Consider the following 15,660-nt stretch of genomic DNA (forward strand, 5'->3'; position numbering starts at 1 on the left):
ATGCAAGTATGTGTTAAAGGCAATTTCTGAAACCAGAAGAAAGCAATAAACCCCCAAATTTTGCTAACGTAGGCAGTTTATTCAAAAGAAAACAGACTAACAAGAGCTTTTAAATGCACAGAGCTGCCTCCTCTTTTATGGCTTGGGGACAACAGGGAGAAAGAATCAGGTCAGCAAAATTAAAATGGATAATAAGACTGCTATGGTTGCCTCTATGTTTTCCCCTACACCTCAAAATCTGTGGCTTGCCTATGTAGTGTTCATTTATGAATCTTCTAAGCAGCCTGCCCCAAGTTTAAGTGAGGAAAGTTCAACAGAGCAAACTTTCTCTAGGAAAGGTTTGTGAGCGTTGGTAGGATCAGCCACCTGAGAAGTACCTAGAGGTCATTACGTCTGCCCTTATGCTTCTAATTTGGTGGGAGTTTTTCTGGACTGTCTGCCCTATTTCCTGGGTTTGAGTGTGTTTTGCCAAACATTATAGGGAACAAACGCAATAGCTTTTAATGATTAGTTATTAAGAGATTAGGGACAATCCCACACGTTGCTCCAAAGCATTTTTAGATTTAAAATGCCAATAACATATGTGAAGTCTGTGTGTGCGTGTGCACATAGATATTTAGTGCATATGTATATATCTAAGAAGAAACTGATTTGTTTACCTTTCAGGACTTTGTATTGTGGATATAAATTATGGCTTATAACAGTAACTGCAGAATAAATCTGATTTTGAAAGGTCAAATCCTGGATTTGATATTTTTCTCATAGATTATGACTTTTTCTAAAAAGCCATTTGAATGTGGCGGCTACCTGAACACTCTGGGAGGTGTTACAAATGATGGGAGTATAAATGCAATACATGGAGAATAAGCTACCCTTTTTTTTATGCAAGATCTACACTTCTCTTCCACAGACATACATGGGCAGGGTCTGAGATGATATATTTCTATGATCTCCAGGACCAATATTGCTAGTACTGTTGAGTCTCTATGAACAAACTACTGACATTATCCTGGTTTTATCTTTTGCAAAGTAACAACCCCAAGTGTGATTTGAACATTGCTGCCTCAGTAACCAATGGAGTCGATTGGCCCTGGTATTTACTCCATCTCTTTGCAAAACCATCTCCTGGTTTCAAAGTAAAAACCACTTGATTTTTACCACAGCTTAACTGCCTTGTTGGTATCTCACATATCATCATTTACTGTGAAGCAAAATTTTTCCCTGCTGCTTAAAAACTTCCCTAATCCTTTTTGGAACCCCATGATAACAGTGCTCAAGGTACATTCTTTACACTTGAACAGCTTTGTAAAATAGTGTGAATGAATGAACTAATTACATGGTAATACAGAAGTCATATTGTGATTTCCATGAAATGCGAGCACTCTTGAAGAGGGTGATCCAGCACGTGGACTGTGCATGAAGTGACAAAGCTTTAGAGCATTTATTTACCCTTTCTGTGTCTTGACCTGGAGAATAATGTTTGTTTTCCCTTTAAGTGTGCCAGTTGTATAATTTATTTTCTTAACAGTATCCATACATGTTTGATTACAAAGAGAATCTAAAAAAATACACAGTTTGTTCTTGTTGCAGGGAAATGCCTACGGGAAGCAGTGGTAGTTAATGTTGGGTTTGGGTGTTTTGATTTTACAGACTCATCTGAAATTTGTACTGATTATTGTCCACATAATTATATTCCACATCTTGCAAGGAACTAGATGTTGGTCTGAGGTCTCAACACTGTTACTGGATTAAAATAAAATCACTCAATGGATGAAACTTTTGGGCAGCCTGGGCTAGTGGAGGGTGCCCCTTCTCATGGCAGGGGGTTGGAGCTGGCTGATCTTTGGGGTCCTTTCCAACCCAAACCAGTCTGTGATCCTGTGTCTTTGGGCACTTGTAGGTGCCTCCTCTCAGTACATCACAGTGACCCTTACACTTACTTCTGCCTGTTAGAGGAACAGCTAATAATTGTCTTAGACCTTTTCCTCCAGGCAAAAAAAATAGAGATGGAGGGAAGGGAAAATACAAATCCCTGTGCTTCCAACTTCTCCTTGGTTTTACTACACACCTGACTTTTACATTAGAGAATCACAAGCTTGGAAAAGACCGTTAAGATCATCGAGTCCAACCGTTCCTGTCCTGTGCTAAACCATATCCTTAAGTGCCTCATCTACACTTTTTTTTAACCACAGAACACACTAGTGTGTGTTCATAAACGTGCAGGCTGAATTTTTGCTGCTGTACCATACAGCTATGGGCACACAACAACCATATGCAAACAGCAGCATAGAAGTGACTTGTAAGGAACATGAACTCAAAAGGGCAAGGAAACTGAAGATGCTTCAGTGTTGGAAAGCAGTGGTTTTAGGAATAGATTTTAACCAGGGATTGCTTTCGTTGTTTTTCCATTGCAGGTGATTTTGCAACTCCTCGAGCTATTTTGACGGGACATGACTATGAGATCACCTGCGCTACCATTTGTGCTGAACTTGGCCTGGTAATAAGTGGTTCAAAAGGTAAGGTAGCTTTTGTCATTTCTTTCTGTTCCTGAAGCTATGATCTTAGTGCAAAAGGCAGTACAGTCTGAGGTGACAGAATTCATTAACTTTATGGTGCTTTTATTTCTAACCCTTTTTTTTTTAGTTGCTATGGAATTGGAAACCTTTTTTATAAATGTTAAAAGTGAGGATTATTCAGACATTTATGGGAAGAGGCAACCACGTCAGTTTTCCCTGTGAGAGCCTACTGATTACTATTCTTTTTGTTTGTTTATCCAGTGTGTAATTGCATATAGCATACAGTTGTATACTTCTCTTGACTGCCAGGATGGCAGAGAATGTTCATTGTGGACAATGTCTCAGAAACTGAGGCAAAATTAGTTTCAGGAGAGAGAGAATGTGCTTTATTACTTGTTTGATGAAGAGTATATATGAACTAGAAAGTGAAGTTTGTAGTGATTGTGTTCAGGCTCTTTGTGCTTGTCTACAAAGCCTGTAACGTGCCATGCTTGTATTCTCAAAGACCTGCTTTTGGCAGGCAAATGGTAAATGGGGTCAATCCCATGGATATTATTTAGCATTTCCTGTCCACAATTATTTTTAAACTTGTACTTTCTCAGAATTAGGATTTTTCTGCTATAGTGTTTCCAAAGTACATACTCTGAGAAACCTTTTCAAAGCTGAATGTACTCACCACATCTACCTGTGTTCCTTTCTGGTTTATGCATGTGAATGCTTCTGGCATACATGCAGATCAGGTATTTTCCCAAATATTTCCCAAAGCAAATATTTAGTGGATCATGTATGGGTTAATATCTTAATATGAGAATATAAACTTTATGAGTACCTACCTATTCATTACCCTTAGCTCCACATCTTTGTATTTTGTAAGTCTCACTAAGATTCAGTAAGGGTTTTTTTGTGCTCTTAAAATTAACTTACACCAGTTTTGAAAGAAAATCTCCTAGGTCTCGGTGTTTTGCAGGTGCTCTAAAATACCTTAATTCAAAGCCTTTAAGGGATAAGCTGAACATTTTACTCTCTGGCACTCTTAAAGTCCTAGAGTATTTGCTTAAACAGGGTAAAAATCATTATAATCTATTATAATAGTGATTACCTAAGGGGAGGTCGTTATTTATTATTTTTATGTATAATACCTTTAAATAAGGGTGTGAATTGCTAACTAGAAATACTGTTTTGTCTCTTTAGAAGGACCATGTCTCATACATTCTATGAATGGAGATCTACTGAGGACATTAGAAGGTCCGGAAACATTAGAAGGTCCCGAAAACTGTCTGAGACCAAAACTTATTCAAGCTTCAAGAGAAGGCCACTGTGTCATATATTATGAAAATGGCCTCTTCTGTGTTTTCAGTGTGAATGGGAGACTTCAAGCCACCATGGAAACAGATGACAAGATAAAGGTGAGTGTACTCCAATGTCTGCTAAGGACTGTCAGTCCCAGCATCATTAAAAGCTCCTAATGTTGGAGTTGAGTGGAGACTCCTTCTATAGCCAGGTCATAAAAATGTTTGGGGTTTTGGTTTTCCTTTTTTCTTGGTGTGTCTGTCCACATTTCTTCATCTTAGCTTGAGACAGCATGTGTTGTGCTGAGCTTCAGGAAGTTTATAGGCGTATGTCTGTATTTCAGCTCTTTAGCCCCTCGGCATTTGCTGAGCAGGCAGCTAGGTTCTCATCTTTAGCTACAAGACACATGGAGCAGGTCCAAAACTATGCAGGAGGCATTTTAAGCTTAAGTTTTTGTGGAAATTATTTTATGATACAAAATGCAGGTCTTTTGACAGTTCCTATGAAATAGTACCTATGAAGCAGAGCAGAACCTGCCAACTATATTGCAATGAAGCAGAAATGTCAAAAGAATGCTTGCCTTGAATTAAAAGTATTCCCACTTTTTCATGGGAAAGGAAAGGGAAAGAGAAGGGAAAAAATGAACTAGCATTACCATATCTGCTAAAAAGTTACAGAATGCAGCAGAGGTATGAAGCAATGTCACGTTGCTGGGTAAGCTTTCAAGCTATCTGAATTACCTAAAATTGTGGTCTCTATGCTGGGAATCATGGTTTGAGAGGCACAGAATCACAGAATCAGGAAGAGACCTCTGATGATCATCAGGTCCAGCACCCCTGCTCAAGCAGGGCCATGTAAAGCCAGTGGCCCAGCAAGAAGTCCAGATGGCTTTTGAGTGTCTCCAAGGATAGAGATTTTACAGTCCCCTTTGCTAACCTTTGTCAATGCTCAGTCATCCTCACAGTAGTGTTTCCTATATAAAAACTGTTTATTTAACATCAGCAAGATGAGACTGTTGTAAGCATAGAGCAGTATTACAGCAACATATAGCAGATTTTCATACTCTGATGGAAAAGCTCCAGCAACCCAGCTGCTGGGATTTCCAACGTTCTCTTGAATTGAAAACTCTCAAAAATTCAGGTGCTTTGCAAAGTTGTGAGCATTTTTAAATTTCTACCCGTTCTCATCTTGTCTCTATTCATATTGATTCTTAAGATGGAAGGATGGGTCAATATATTTGAAAGAATTTTGGTCTTAGAGTCATAGGATTATCGAGTGGATTGGATTTTTGATTCTTTTGATTGGAAAAGACCTTTCCAGTCATCAAGTCCAACCATTAGCCTACCGCTGTCATGTCCACCACTAAACCATTTCTCACCTGAGTGATCTGTCCTAGGGAGCCTGCTTTGGTAGAGGGGTTGGACCCGATGATCTCTCGAGGTCCCTCCCAACCCCTACAATTCTATGATTCTATGATTATTTACATTATTTTCATTATTTCCATTTTATAATTTACACAGAACAGTGAAGTCTCCTGTGTAGTTCAATGTATTCCACTTAAAACCTTCTAAACTCTGCGGTGTATTATACTCTGTTCCAGCATCTCTATGTTTTCAAACCATCAGATAGTTTTGTGGTGGAATATGCAGAAATAACTCTGCATACGTCTCTCTTCCACAGTGAGAGTGCTGCCTGCAAGGGTGAGAAGGCATTCGATCTTTGGATGCTGTGGCAGCCACAAGTGCAGATTTGAGGCTGGGGAAACGAAGCAGGAATGTGTATATTTCTGTCCTGAGCCATTTTTTTTCCCCAAATTAAAGTAGATTCTTGCTTCAGTTTTCATCTTTCTGCAGTTCTCTGAAATTGCACCTTTGGCTGTCCTTGTACAAACGCTTTTGAGATTTTTTAGCCTACCCTTCATCCCAGTTCCTTCTATAAAGCGAGTATATATCACAGTGTTTTCTCTTTGTACAATAATAATGTTGATGATCTGTCACTTTGGGTTGTGATTATGTTGTCAGCCAGGCCAGCAAATCTGTAAAATATCTAGAAATCCCTTGCTGGCTAAAACAATTTCTGTAGTGTTTCAGTCAGTACCCACAGCTTTAGGAACGTTGCTGGAGGCGATGGAAGTTCTGCTCTCGGAGGGCCAGAATTACAGATGTACAGGGGTTTGGGCTTTAGTTTGTTTTTGGTTTGTTTTCTTTCTCTCCCAGTGGTCCCAGTTGGGCTTTACGCTTAAACAACCAACAGCGTCTCTCCTAGTGCTTCTGCACTATATCATGTTAGAATGCAAGTGGCAACGGCGTGATTAAAGGGGGGGCATTTAAAATGAGCAGTGCCTACCCATGGGCTGTGCTGACAAATGCTTGGTGTTGGGTATTGCTCAAGGAGGATAGGAAGGGGAAGGGAGAGGTCATAAGAATCCCAGACATAGATACAGACTGGGAGAAGAGCTCCTTGAGAGCAGTCCTGCTGAGAAGGACCTGGGTGTCTTGGTGGATGTGAAACTTCACATGAGGCAGCAGTGGCTCCTGCAGCTCGCAAGACTAATGGTATCCTGGGCTCCATCAGAAGAGGGGTGGCAGCAGGGACAGGGAGGGGATTGTCCCTCTCTGCTCTGCCCTCGTGAGGCCCCATCTGCAGTCCTGTGTCCAGAGCTGGGGCCCCCAGCGCAAGAAAAATGTAGAACTGTTGGAGAGGGTTCAGAGGAGCCACAAGGATGATTAGAGGGCTGGAGCACCTCCCCTGTGGAGAGAGGCTGAGGGAGCTGGACTTGTTCAGCCTGGAGAAGAGAAGGCTGTGGGGGGACTTCATTGCAGCCTTCCAGTACCTGAATGGAGCAGAGAAACAGGAGGAGAATCAGCTTTTTTAAAGGGTAGATAATGGCAGGACAAGGGGGATGGATTAAAGCTCAATGAAGGAAAGTTTAGATTGGATATTAGGGGGAAGTTCTTTACAGAGAGAGTGGTGAGGTGCTGGAATGGGCTGCCCAAAGAGGTGGGGGATGCCCCATCCCTGGAGGTGTTGAAGGCCAGGTTGGATGGGGCTCTGGGCAGCCTTGTGTAACTCCAGGCCTTGGTGTCCCTGCCTGTGGCAGGGGGGTTGGACCCCTGTGATCCTTAGGGTCCCTGACAACCCAGACCATTCCATGATTCTATGATTTCATGATAAGCATTGAATCTACAATGAAACATTTCTCTTTCTCATCATAGATTGAATTTTCTATTTTCCTATGTCATTACGGACTGGTATTTCAGAACATTATTGACAAAGCTAGCTGTTTCCAATAGCAGTGTTTGGAACAACATCCTGGTTTTCTTTCCTGAATTCTTATGCTAGAAAACTGCTGGAAAAATTTCAGATGCTCTGGGGAAATTCAGAGTGTAATCAATGCCTTCCACCTGTTTTTGTTTTAAATACTGTATTGCTCAGTGGAGCTTAGGCATATCGCAGTACATCTACCATATAATGTTTAGATATCTTAATGAATAACTTAACTCTAAATAGTCTGCTTGTTCTGAGAAGTAAAGTTATTTTACCCTGAACAAAGACTGTATGCTGTTTCACCCAGAGGAACCAATTTATTTTCCTTTCCTGAGTCTGTTTTGAAATGTGGAAGTGCCCACAAGACTCCTGCTGCTGTAAGCTGGGGCTGTCACAGTGTCAGCTCTGCCTTGTTATAAAGCACTGCCTTTCAAAACAGAAAAAACCCTGAGATGTTAAAAGGGATTTGTGCAAAGTTTTGAGACTTTCCAAGAAAACACAAGTTAGAAAACGCAGCTTTTAGAACATGGCTGAAATTGTGTGCTTTGGGGATTATTTGGGAGCCTAAAGCTCATGTAGTGAGAAAGATTGCTTGCAGAGTTGTTTCGGTTTCTTACCTGGCAGAATCGTAGATAAACTAACACTGGGGAAAAGCAGACCAGTAAAATTGATTCATGTTGTCTTCCATACCAGTTGGAGTAGTTGGGAGTAAAAGCATCCTTTCCTTTGTTAAATCTTGAAGGGCATGTCATGAAACTGAAACGTTGACAGGGTGACCTTTTCCTTCCATTCATTCCTTCGTGTGTGTGTGTGTATATATATTTAGGCAAATGGCAGAGAAATCTATTAATAAAGAATAAAAATAAATAAATCAACATCCTCACGACAAGCCAATGACTTAGTAAAATTGCATAGGTATTAGTAAGGGCTCAAACCCTACCCTTTATTTAATCAAAAGATCACAAAACCCACAGCATTTTAGGTAGTGGAAGAGTTAAAGATTAATGGCTTTAATTTGCCTTTTAATATAGCATTTCTTCAGTAAAAGCCTCAAGTATAAAATTCAAGTGAACCATGACCATAAGGTTAATGGATTTTCATCAGCTGAATTTTATAAGTGTAGCAAATAATTATTTGTCACGGTCTTCATTGCAATTTGAAAATACCCTTAGGAGACAGAGAAGAAAACCACCCCATATTGATTTTTGCTTCTAATGAATAATCTTTTTAATAATTGTATGTGGTACGTTAGATCTCATGACCATCTACTCGGTGCGTGCAAGTTCTGGCTCATTTTCAGTCTTCTCACAGTTTGTTTTCCACCCCATTCTTACTGTGTTTTCTAAGAGCATCTCTAACTGAGTTTTCAAGCTCCTATGGGCTGTGCTTTGGCAGGTGCTTAGCATATTTCTGTAGGCTGGTGGAAACAATTACATAAGCAAGTTGTGATTGGAACCTTTGGGATTTTTGGGGGGGGGAGGGCTGAAGAAGCTTCAGCTCAGAATACTCATCTCTAACCTTATAGTATTCAATTTTCTGGACTTATATATGATTCATTCTGGTCAGTTGGGAGTTGTTGCAGTAAACACAGAATTTATAATATAGAGGCTCTATCTTAATGTAAGTGTTGCACATCATACAGTCCTTAAAGGATATGTTTGGTGTCATACTACAGAGCACAGTGATACGAACCATACAGATGTGCAGTGTGTCTGACTTCAATTATTGCTGTTCATGGAACAGTGTCTTATGTAGACTGTATATTTTGGTTCCTGGGCTTGTCAGCAGTCAGTATAAACACTGTAACGTTGCATGAGTGTAACATTTTGGTGTTTTCCTTTCTCTCATTTTTTGTGGGGTGTGTGTGTGTGTGATGAATTCTGTAAATTAAAACCCAACAACTTCCCTTTTTCCCGAGGAATTTAAAATCACACTGTGTTACAAGTTTCACTTACTGAAAAACTGTAGCAGCAGAGATTGCAAGTGCCAGAAGAATCACAGAATTACACAGTTATAGGGGCTGGAAGGGACCTCCAGAGATCATCAGGTCCAACCCCCTGCCAAAGCAGGGTCCCTAGGACAGGTCACACAGGGCGGTGTCCAGACGGGGCTGGAATCTCTCCAGACAAGGAGACTCCACACCCCTGGGCAGCCTGTCCCAGGGCTCCCTCACTGGGAAGAAGTTCTTCCCCAGATTGGGGTGGAACTTCCCCTGCTCCAACTTGAGGCCATTGGCCCTTGTCCTGTCCCCAAAGACACTGAGAAGTGGCTGCCCATGTCCCCCTGTGTGCCACCCTTCAGCTATTGATCCCCATTGATCAGATCCCCTCTCAGGCTGCTTCTCTCCAGGCTCAACAGGCCCAGCTCACTCAGCCTTTCCCTGCAGGGGAGATGCTCCAGGCCCTTCATCCCCTTCGCAGCCTCTGCTGGACTCTCTCCAGGAGATCCCTGGCTTTTCTGTTCTGGGAGCCCTGAACTGGATACAGTATTCCAGATGGGGCCTGACCAGGGCAGAGTAGAGACTCGCAGACTGTAGCAGGGAGAATGTTTGCAAGATCCTGCCTTCAGTTCTTTCTACCCTTTCTTAAATTTAAATGTTTTATGTGGATTTTTGCTTGTAGACTACCACCTTGAGGCAATTTCCTGGCCTTCCAGCAACACTGCTTTAGTTAAAGTGGATCAATCTTCTTGTAGAGCACGTGTGTTTGGAATTTGGGTCAGGGAGCTGAGATTTATCACTAACCAGTCCTAGTGTGAAGGAACTGTATTTTCTTAAAAAGCTGCCCAAATTTAGCTGTTTCATGAACAGCTAAAGGCATGCAGTAGATGATGCTTAGCATCAGCATTTTAAGCTGAACATCTCTTGCCCAGGGGTGCAGAGTTTTCCCTGCAATCAATCATCCCCTACAGCGAGGTGCACAAAAATGCCAAGAAATGGGATGAAGTGGTCCTGGGTGAGGAAGAGGAAAGACTGATGGGGAAGCAAAGGAGAAAAAAAGAGCAGAAATTAGATTAGAGCCAAGGACAGAATGAAAGAGATGTTTGCAAGAGTGACAGGAACAGAGAAGTAGAGATGGGAATGTAGAAACTGGGAGGAGACAAGAAAAGGTAGAAAGGAGTGAAGGATTAATAGGAATTGGAAGTAGGAGCAATGGACTGAAGGATCAGGTAGGATCAGGAGTTTAATACTGAATAATAGTGCTTCTTGGTATCAAGATTCCTTATTTTTGTTTTTGGCAAGAACAAATCATCCAGCAAACAACTAGCAAAGCTGTTTCTCACCCTTCCACATGCTTAAAGGAAGAGGATGATAGGTTGTTGCTGTGCCAAGTATAGTATATGAAAATGAAAGTAGAGAGAAGAGCAGGGATAAACCAGAAGTCAAGCTGGGGAGAAAATGTCAGAAGAGAGCTGAGAAGAGGCATCTGGAAACAAAATGAAAGTGAGAGTGTAGGAAAAGGTTTGGGCTTACAGGAGTTAATAATAGCCCAAACTGCAGTTTTAAGGATCTTGATCTTGCTGGCAGCTCATGCTGGTGTGATTCTGAATGGCAGAATTCCTTCAACTTTTTAATTTTGGGTTGGTTTTTGTTTTGTTTGGTTTGGTTTTTGGGGTGGTTTTTTTAAACCCTACAAAACTCTTCAGTTTCCCCAGACAGCTGGAGGATGAAGCTATGAAATCTGGGCGTGGTATCCTCTCCTGTTTAAGTTTCTGTTCTGCAAGGCAGCAGGAAAGGGTCTTCCTTTCAGATTGATTTTTGTAGTCTTCAGGAATCCTGTAGTGTAGCAATTGCTAAAATCTAGAGTGAAAAGACACGTGAGATCAAAGTATTGCTGTGAGAGAAGTCAGTGATGTAGTCTTCCAGGGGTTGGTGTTGGGAACTAGTGTTGCTGCGTGTTACCTGAAGGTCTACAGAGTAATGAGGGTGATGGATGAGATCACTGCAGAACTGTTATTCAGGAAACCCCATAATATGAGACCTGTGGGATACTCACTGTAACTAGTAGGATCACTTAAAACAGATAAACCAGAACAGATGAGGAGATTCATGGGCAGCATGTCATAAATAGATACTAAAGGCAGTGGACAGAGTTGATAATTTCTGATATTCCTGATCCAGTCATTGTGAATTCTGGGGAGCAAAGGAGAAGAGAGTCCAGCCTCACAGCTTCTCCTGCTGCCACTCCCAGTGATACAACACTGGCCTAGATGGGTCATGGTCTGTCTGACCTCACAGACTATCACTTGTTTTAGCAGAAGTTCAGTTCCCTTAAACCACGTTTTGGTTTATTTAAACTGGCAAAATCCCTCTTTTAAGAACCATTTTAAGAACTATTTCTCATACTTTGAGTCATCTTAGTATCTGATAATATCATCTTGTAGATTCATGAGGTAACTGAGGAAAGTTGCTGTTCTTCCAGGTACTCAGTCTGTATCATGATTTTCCCAAGAGAACACAAGAAGCATAACAATGGATTGCAGATTCCTATTTCAAGTAGTCTTCACTGTGAAAACCAACGATATCCCATCTTTCCCTGTGATCTGGATCCCAAATAAAGATTTGGGAGTTGGTCTTGATGATCTCTTGAGGTCTTCTCCAACCCCTACAATTCTGTGGTTCTGTGATTTCAAATGTAGATTTGCATAGATTTTTCCATCAATCCCAGTGATGAAATTAAGGTATAAGCCAACGAATCTGTCGTCATGATAGATGCTGAAAGGAATCATAGAACTGTTTCCGTTGGAAAACACCTTTATCAAGTCTTATTAAGAGAGGTGGAACATTATCCACATTAAGAGTGATAAGGAATGGGCTGCCCAGAGTGGATGACCCGTCCCTGGGGGTGTTGAAGGCCAGGTTGGATGGGTCCCTGGGCAACCTTGGTGTAGCTCCAGGCCTAGAGGTTGGTGGCCCTGCCTGTGGCAGGGGGGTTGGAACTCTATGATCCTTGGAGTCCCTTCCAACCCAGACCATTCTATGATTATCTTATTAATCCAGAGCAGGAATCTAAAACCACTGGTCTAAATTCCAGTAATTTGTGTAATGTTTCAGTTCCCTCCATCATCCAGCCTTTTGCCAGAGAGAAAAGAAGGAATAGCTTCTTCTAGACCTGTACTAAAGACTCTTGGGGGAATGTCAGGTACTCTATTTTAATGCCAGTACTGCTGGATCTTGTAAATCTAGCTAATTAGAAGAGTACATTTCTTCAGTTGACCTCAGATCTCTGGAATAAATCACAGGTGAGGTAAAACTTTACTAGTGACGTCTAATGTTTAAAAGAGATTTGTGGTTAATAACATCAATTCTGTTGCTGGGCAGAATAAGGTAATGATAATGTTGCTTCCCAAAAGCTTGTGTTAATACTGAGTCTCCCTAGACATTCAGCTGTCAATACGAAGTGTTTCTGTGAAACTAAAAGAGGGGGAGGATAAAAGGGATAAAGAGGGGAGAAGGGGGATAGAACACGTATTAATCTGACAAACATCCATGTGATTTCTCTTCAGGCAATCCAGCTGAGTCGAGATGGACAGTATCTGCTGACAGGTGGAGACAACGGAGTTGTCATGGTGTGGCAGATGTGGGACCTCAAGCGGCTTTTCGCTTACCCGGGGTGTGATGCTGGAATCCGATCCATGGCCCTGTCATATGACCAAAGGTTAGAGCAAAGTCTTGTCTAGAGACCAGAATTTCAGAGAACTTATAATTTAAATTGCATTTTTGATTTTCTTCTGATTTTAATTTTCCATGGATCACGTATCCTGGTGATTATACTGTGAAGTCTGTGCTTGCCCAAGTTTCTTTCTAACATGTCATATTTAGGGCAGATAATCTCTTTCAGGATTTCAGCTCTTTGGGGAATGAAGAGGGATTCAGGAAATCTTACTTTGGCATGCTTTCAAGATAGGTTGAGTTATTGGCCTGTACCAATGAGCAGTGTGGGTCACGTGGAGGTGGAAGGTTGCACATGTGCTTTTCATGTTGCTGCTTTCCCTTATGATGCAAATCACATGCCTAATTCCAGACCTCTTGTGTTAAAAATGAACCAGTTAAAGTAGTTGCACAATAAGATTCCTTCCACACTCTGCAAATATTAATTTTAATTGCTAGAGAAGTTATTTTACCCACATAAAGAACAACCCTCCTTGATTTGGTCTGCTGAAGGCAATCAGTTAATATTGTTACTGCATTTTTACATCACACTTTCCAACACAGCTGTATTTAAAAGTCCTTCAATGTTGTTTGTTTAGAAGATGGATGTTTAGCATTTCATTTGTACCATTTAGCTTGTGGGCTAGAATTTTGTTTGCTTGGGTGTATTTGCTCAGTGGAGTTCCTGTGTACTTTTCAAGCAGATTTGGCTCCTAAATCCCTTAGGAATGTCTACATTATACATATTGCTGAGGCTCTTAACCTTCCACTTACTGGAGTCATAGAATCACAGTATCATAGAATGTGTAAGGTTGGAAGAGACCCTTAGAGGTCACCTAGTCCAACCCCCCTGCAGTGAGCAGGGCACATCTTCACTAGAGCCCCATCAAGCCTGACCTTGAATGTCTCCAGGGATGGGGCCTCCACCAGCTCTCTGGGCAACCTGTTCCAGTGTCTCACCACCCTTGAATTGAAGAACTTTTTCCTGATATACAATGTAAATCTCCCCTTTGCTAGTTTACAACCATCCAGCCTTGTCCTGTCACTCCATGCCCCCGGGAACAGTTCTTCCACAGCTTTCCTGTAGGCACCTTTCAGGGACTGGAAGGCTGCTCTAAGGTCCTCCTGGAGCCGTCTCTTCTCCAGGCTGAACCAGCCCAACTCTCCCAGCCTGGCTTCACAGCAGAGCTGCTCCAGCCCTTGGGTCGTTTTTGTGGCCTCCTCTGGACCTGCTCCAACAGGTCCATGTCCTTCTTGTGCTGAGGGCTTCAGAGCTGGACCCAGCACTGCAGGTGAGATCTCCCCAAAGCAGAGGGGCAGAATCCCCTCTCTTGATCTGCTGGCCAGACTTTTGATGCAGCCCAGGATGTGATTGGCCTTCTGGGCTGCAGATATGGATTGGTGGCTCAAGTCCATACTGCATGGTTTTACCAGGACTACATTTCTAAAACTTATATTAAATAAACTTGAAAAGATCCAAGTCAGAAAATTCTGTGGACTTCAATCAAACATTCAACTTGCATTTTGCAAAACCAATCAAAATGGTGCCTTTGAAATGAAATCATGTGATACTATCAAAAAGTAACATTTTTTACGATCTCATATTTAGTCTTTGTTTTGAAGGGGAAATTACAGCTTTTTAGTCTGAATTTTTTGTTGGTTAAATTCTGAGGCTTTTTCCCTAAAATGATGGAATTTTATGTGTTCTGATACTTCTAATTGTCATAAAACTTTAGCATGAGACAATAGAAAAGATGATGCAGAAACTCTTGTAATTGTGCACCATGTCAAGGTCACAGCTTCTCAAACAGATCTAAATGATCTCTAGTCATAGGGCAATATCCCACTCCAATATCCTACTCCAACACCCCACTCCAATATCCCTCCAAGAACCCACCAAGCCAAGAAATAATCACAGGAAATCTGAAGCAGCCTTGCCAGACAACGATGCTGGTAAACAATTCTCTTGTCTAACTCACACTTGTAGCTTCAGGCCGACCCATACCAAGGTGTTGCATGGTGTTACGTGTCCCTTGTGATCCATACATCTGTCAGAGGTAGTGCAGATGGCAGTTTTATTTAAATCCAGCTTGCTGGGGGCCTTGGAAGCCCAAGATGGAAGTACCCAAAGCCCAACTTTTCTGGTATGTGGAGCACTTCTAGCTGTCTTCGGTGGAAATTGGTTGTTACCACAGGTTCTCATGCCTATAATTGATGTAACTCTTCGGTGTGTTGGCTCAGATCTGAATGTGTGAGGTGGTTCCCTAACAAATGTGGTCTTATTCTTTCCATAGGTGTATAATGACTGGCATGGCATCTGGAAGCATAGTGGTGTTCTACAACGATTTCAATCGTTGGCACCACGAGTATCAAACCAGATACTGATCTTCACCGAGACCAAGATGAGCACTGACGTAGGCAGCTGTTGTCAGAAGGAAGCTGGACACAGCACACCTCCACAACATTGTTCCTTATAAATAGCTCTATTACATCTGAATGTAACTTAAATTTGCTGGAAGAAGCAACCTATTTTTTAAAGTTAATTGCTATTTTTGTAGACTTTGCTTGACTTTTTTTGGGGAAGGGCAAAGAAGCAGAAAAATGGCTGCTGGGTTCTGTAGTTAAAAAAAAAATCTATATTTTTAGTCATAATGAGAAGTCTATTTTGATCCCTATATGTAAAAGAAACCTAAAGTAAAACCAGTTACAACCCATATTCTAGCTACATTATGAAGAAATGGATTTTTCCATCTGAAGCTTCACCTATAACCTTGAGGAATATATGATTTTTAGCATAATGGAAATGAGTGATGGTGTTTGGGGAACTTTAATCTGCGCTATCTGTACCACACTTTTGTCTTGTACTTTTCCAAATGATTGTACTACATCAGCACTGAAGTTTCTGGGAATCAATGGTAATATTTAAATTATGGTTAA

At 41.4% G+C, this 15,660-nt stretch overlaps 1 protein-coding gene across 3 annotated transcripts in view; it reads left to right on the plus strand.

The window, feature by feature from the left end:
- LRBA (LPS responsive beige-like anchor protein) overlaps window positions 1-15,442 on the plus strand; it is a gene marked incomplete at its 5' end in the record, with an annotated part of 423,662 nt that extends 408,220 nt beyond the window's left edge. For all 3 annotated transcript variants that reach the window (XM_084266649.1, XM_084266650.1, XM_084266651.1), the window contains 4 exons: window positions 2,415-2,516; window positions 3,708-3,922; window positions 12,579-12,730; window positions 15,018-15,442. In XM_084266649.1, the coding sequence (XP_084122775.1) occupies window positions 2,415-2,516; window positions 3,708-3,922; window positions 12,579-12,730; window positions 15,018-15,108 (560 nt within the window). In that variant the 3' untranslated portion in view covers window positions 15,109-15,442. The remainder of the gene's footprint in view (window positions 1-2,414; window positions 2,517-3,707; window positions 3,923-12,578; window positions 12,731-15,017) is intronic.
- Window positions 15,443-15,660: the final 218 nt, after the last annotated feature.

The sequence above is a fragment of the Gallinula chloropus genome, assembly GCF_964237585.1.
Source record: "Gallinula chloropus genome assembly, chromosome: 7".
NCBI lineage: Eukaryota > Metazoa > Chordata > Aves > Gruiformes > Rallidae > Gallinula > Gallinula chloropus.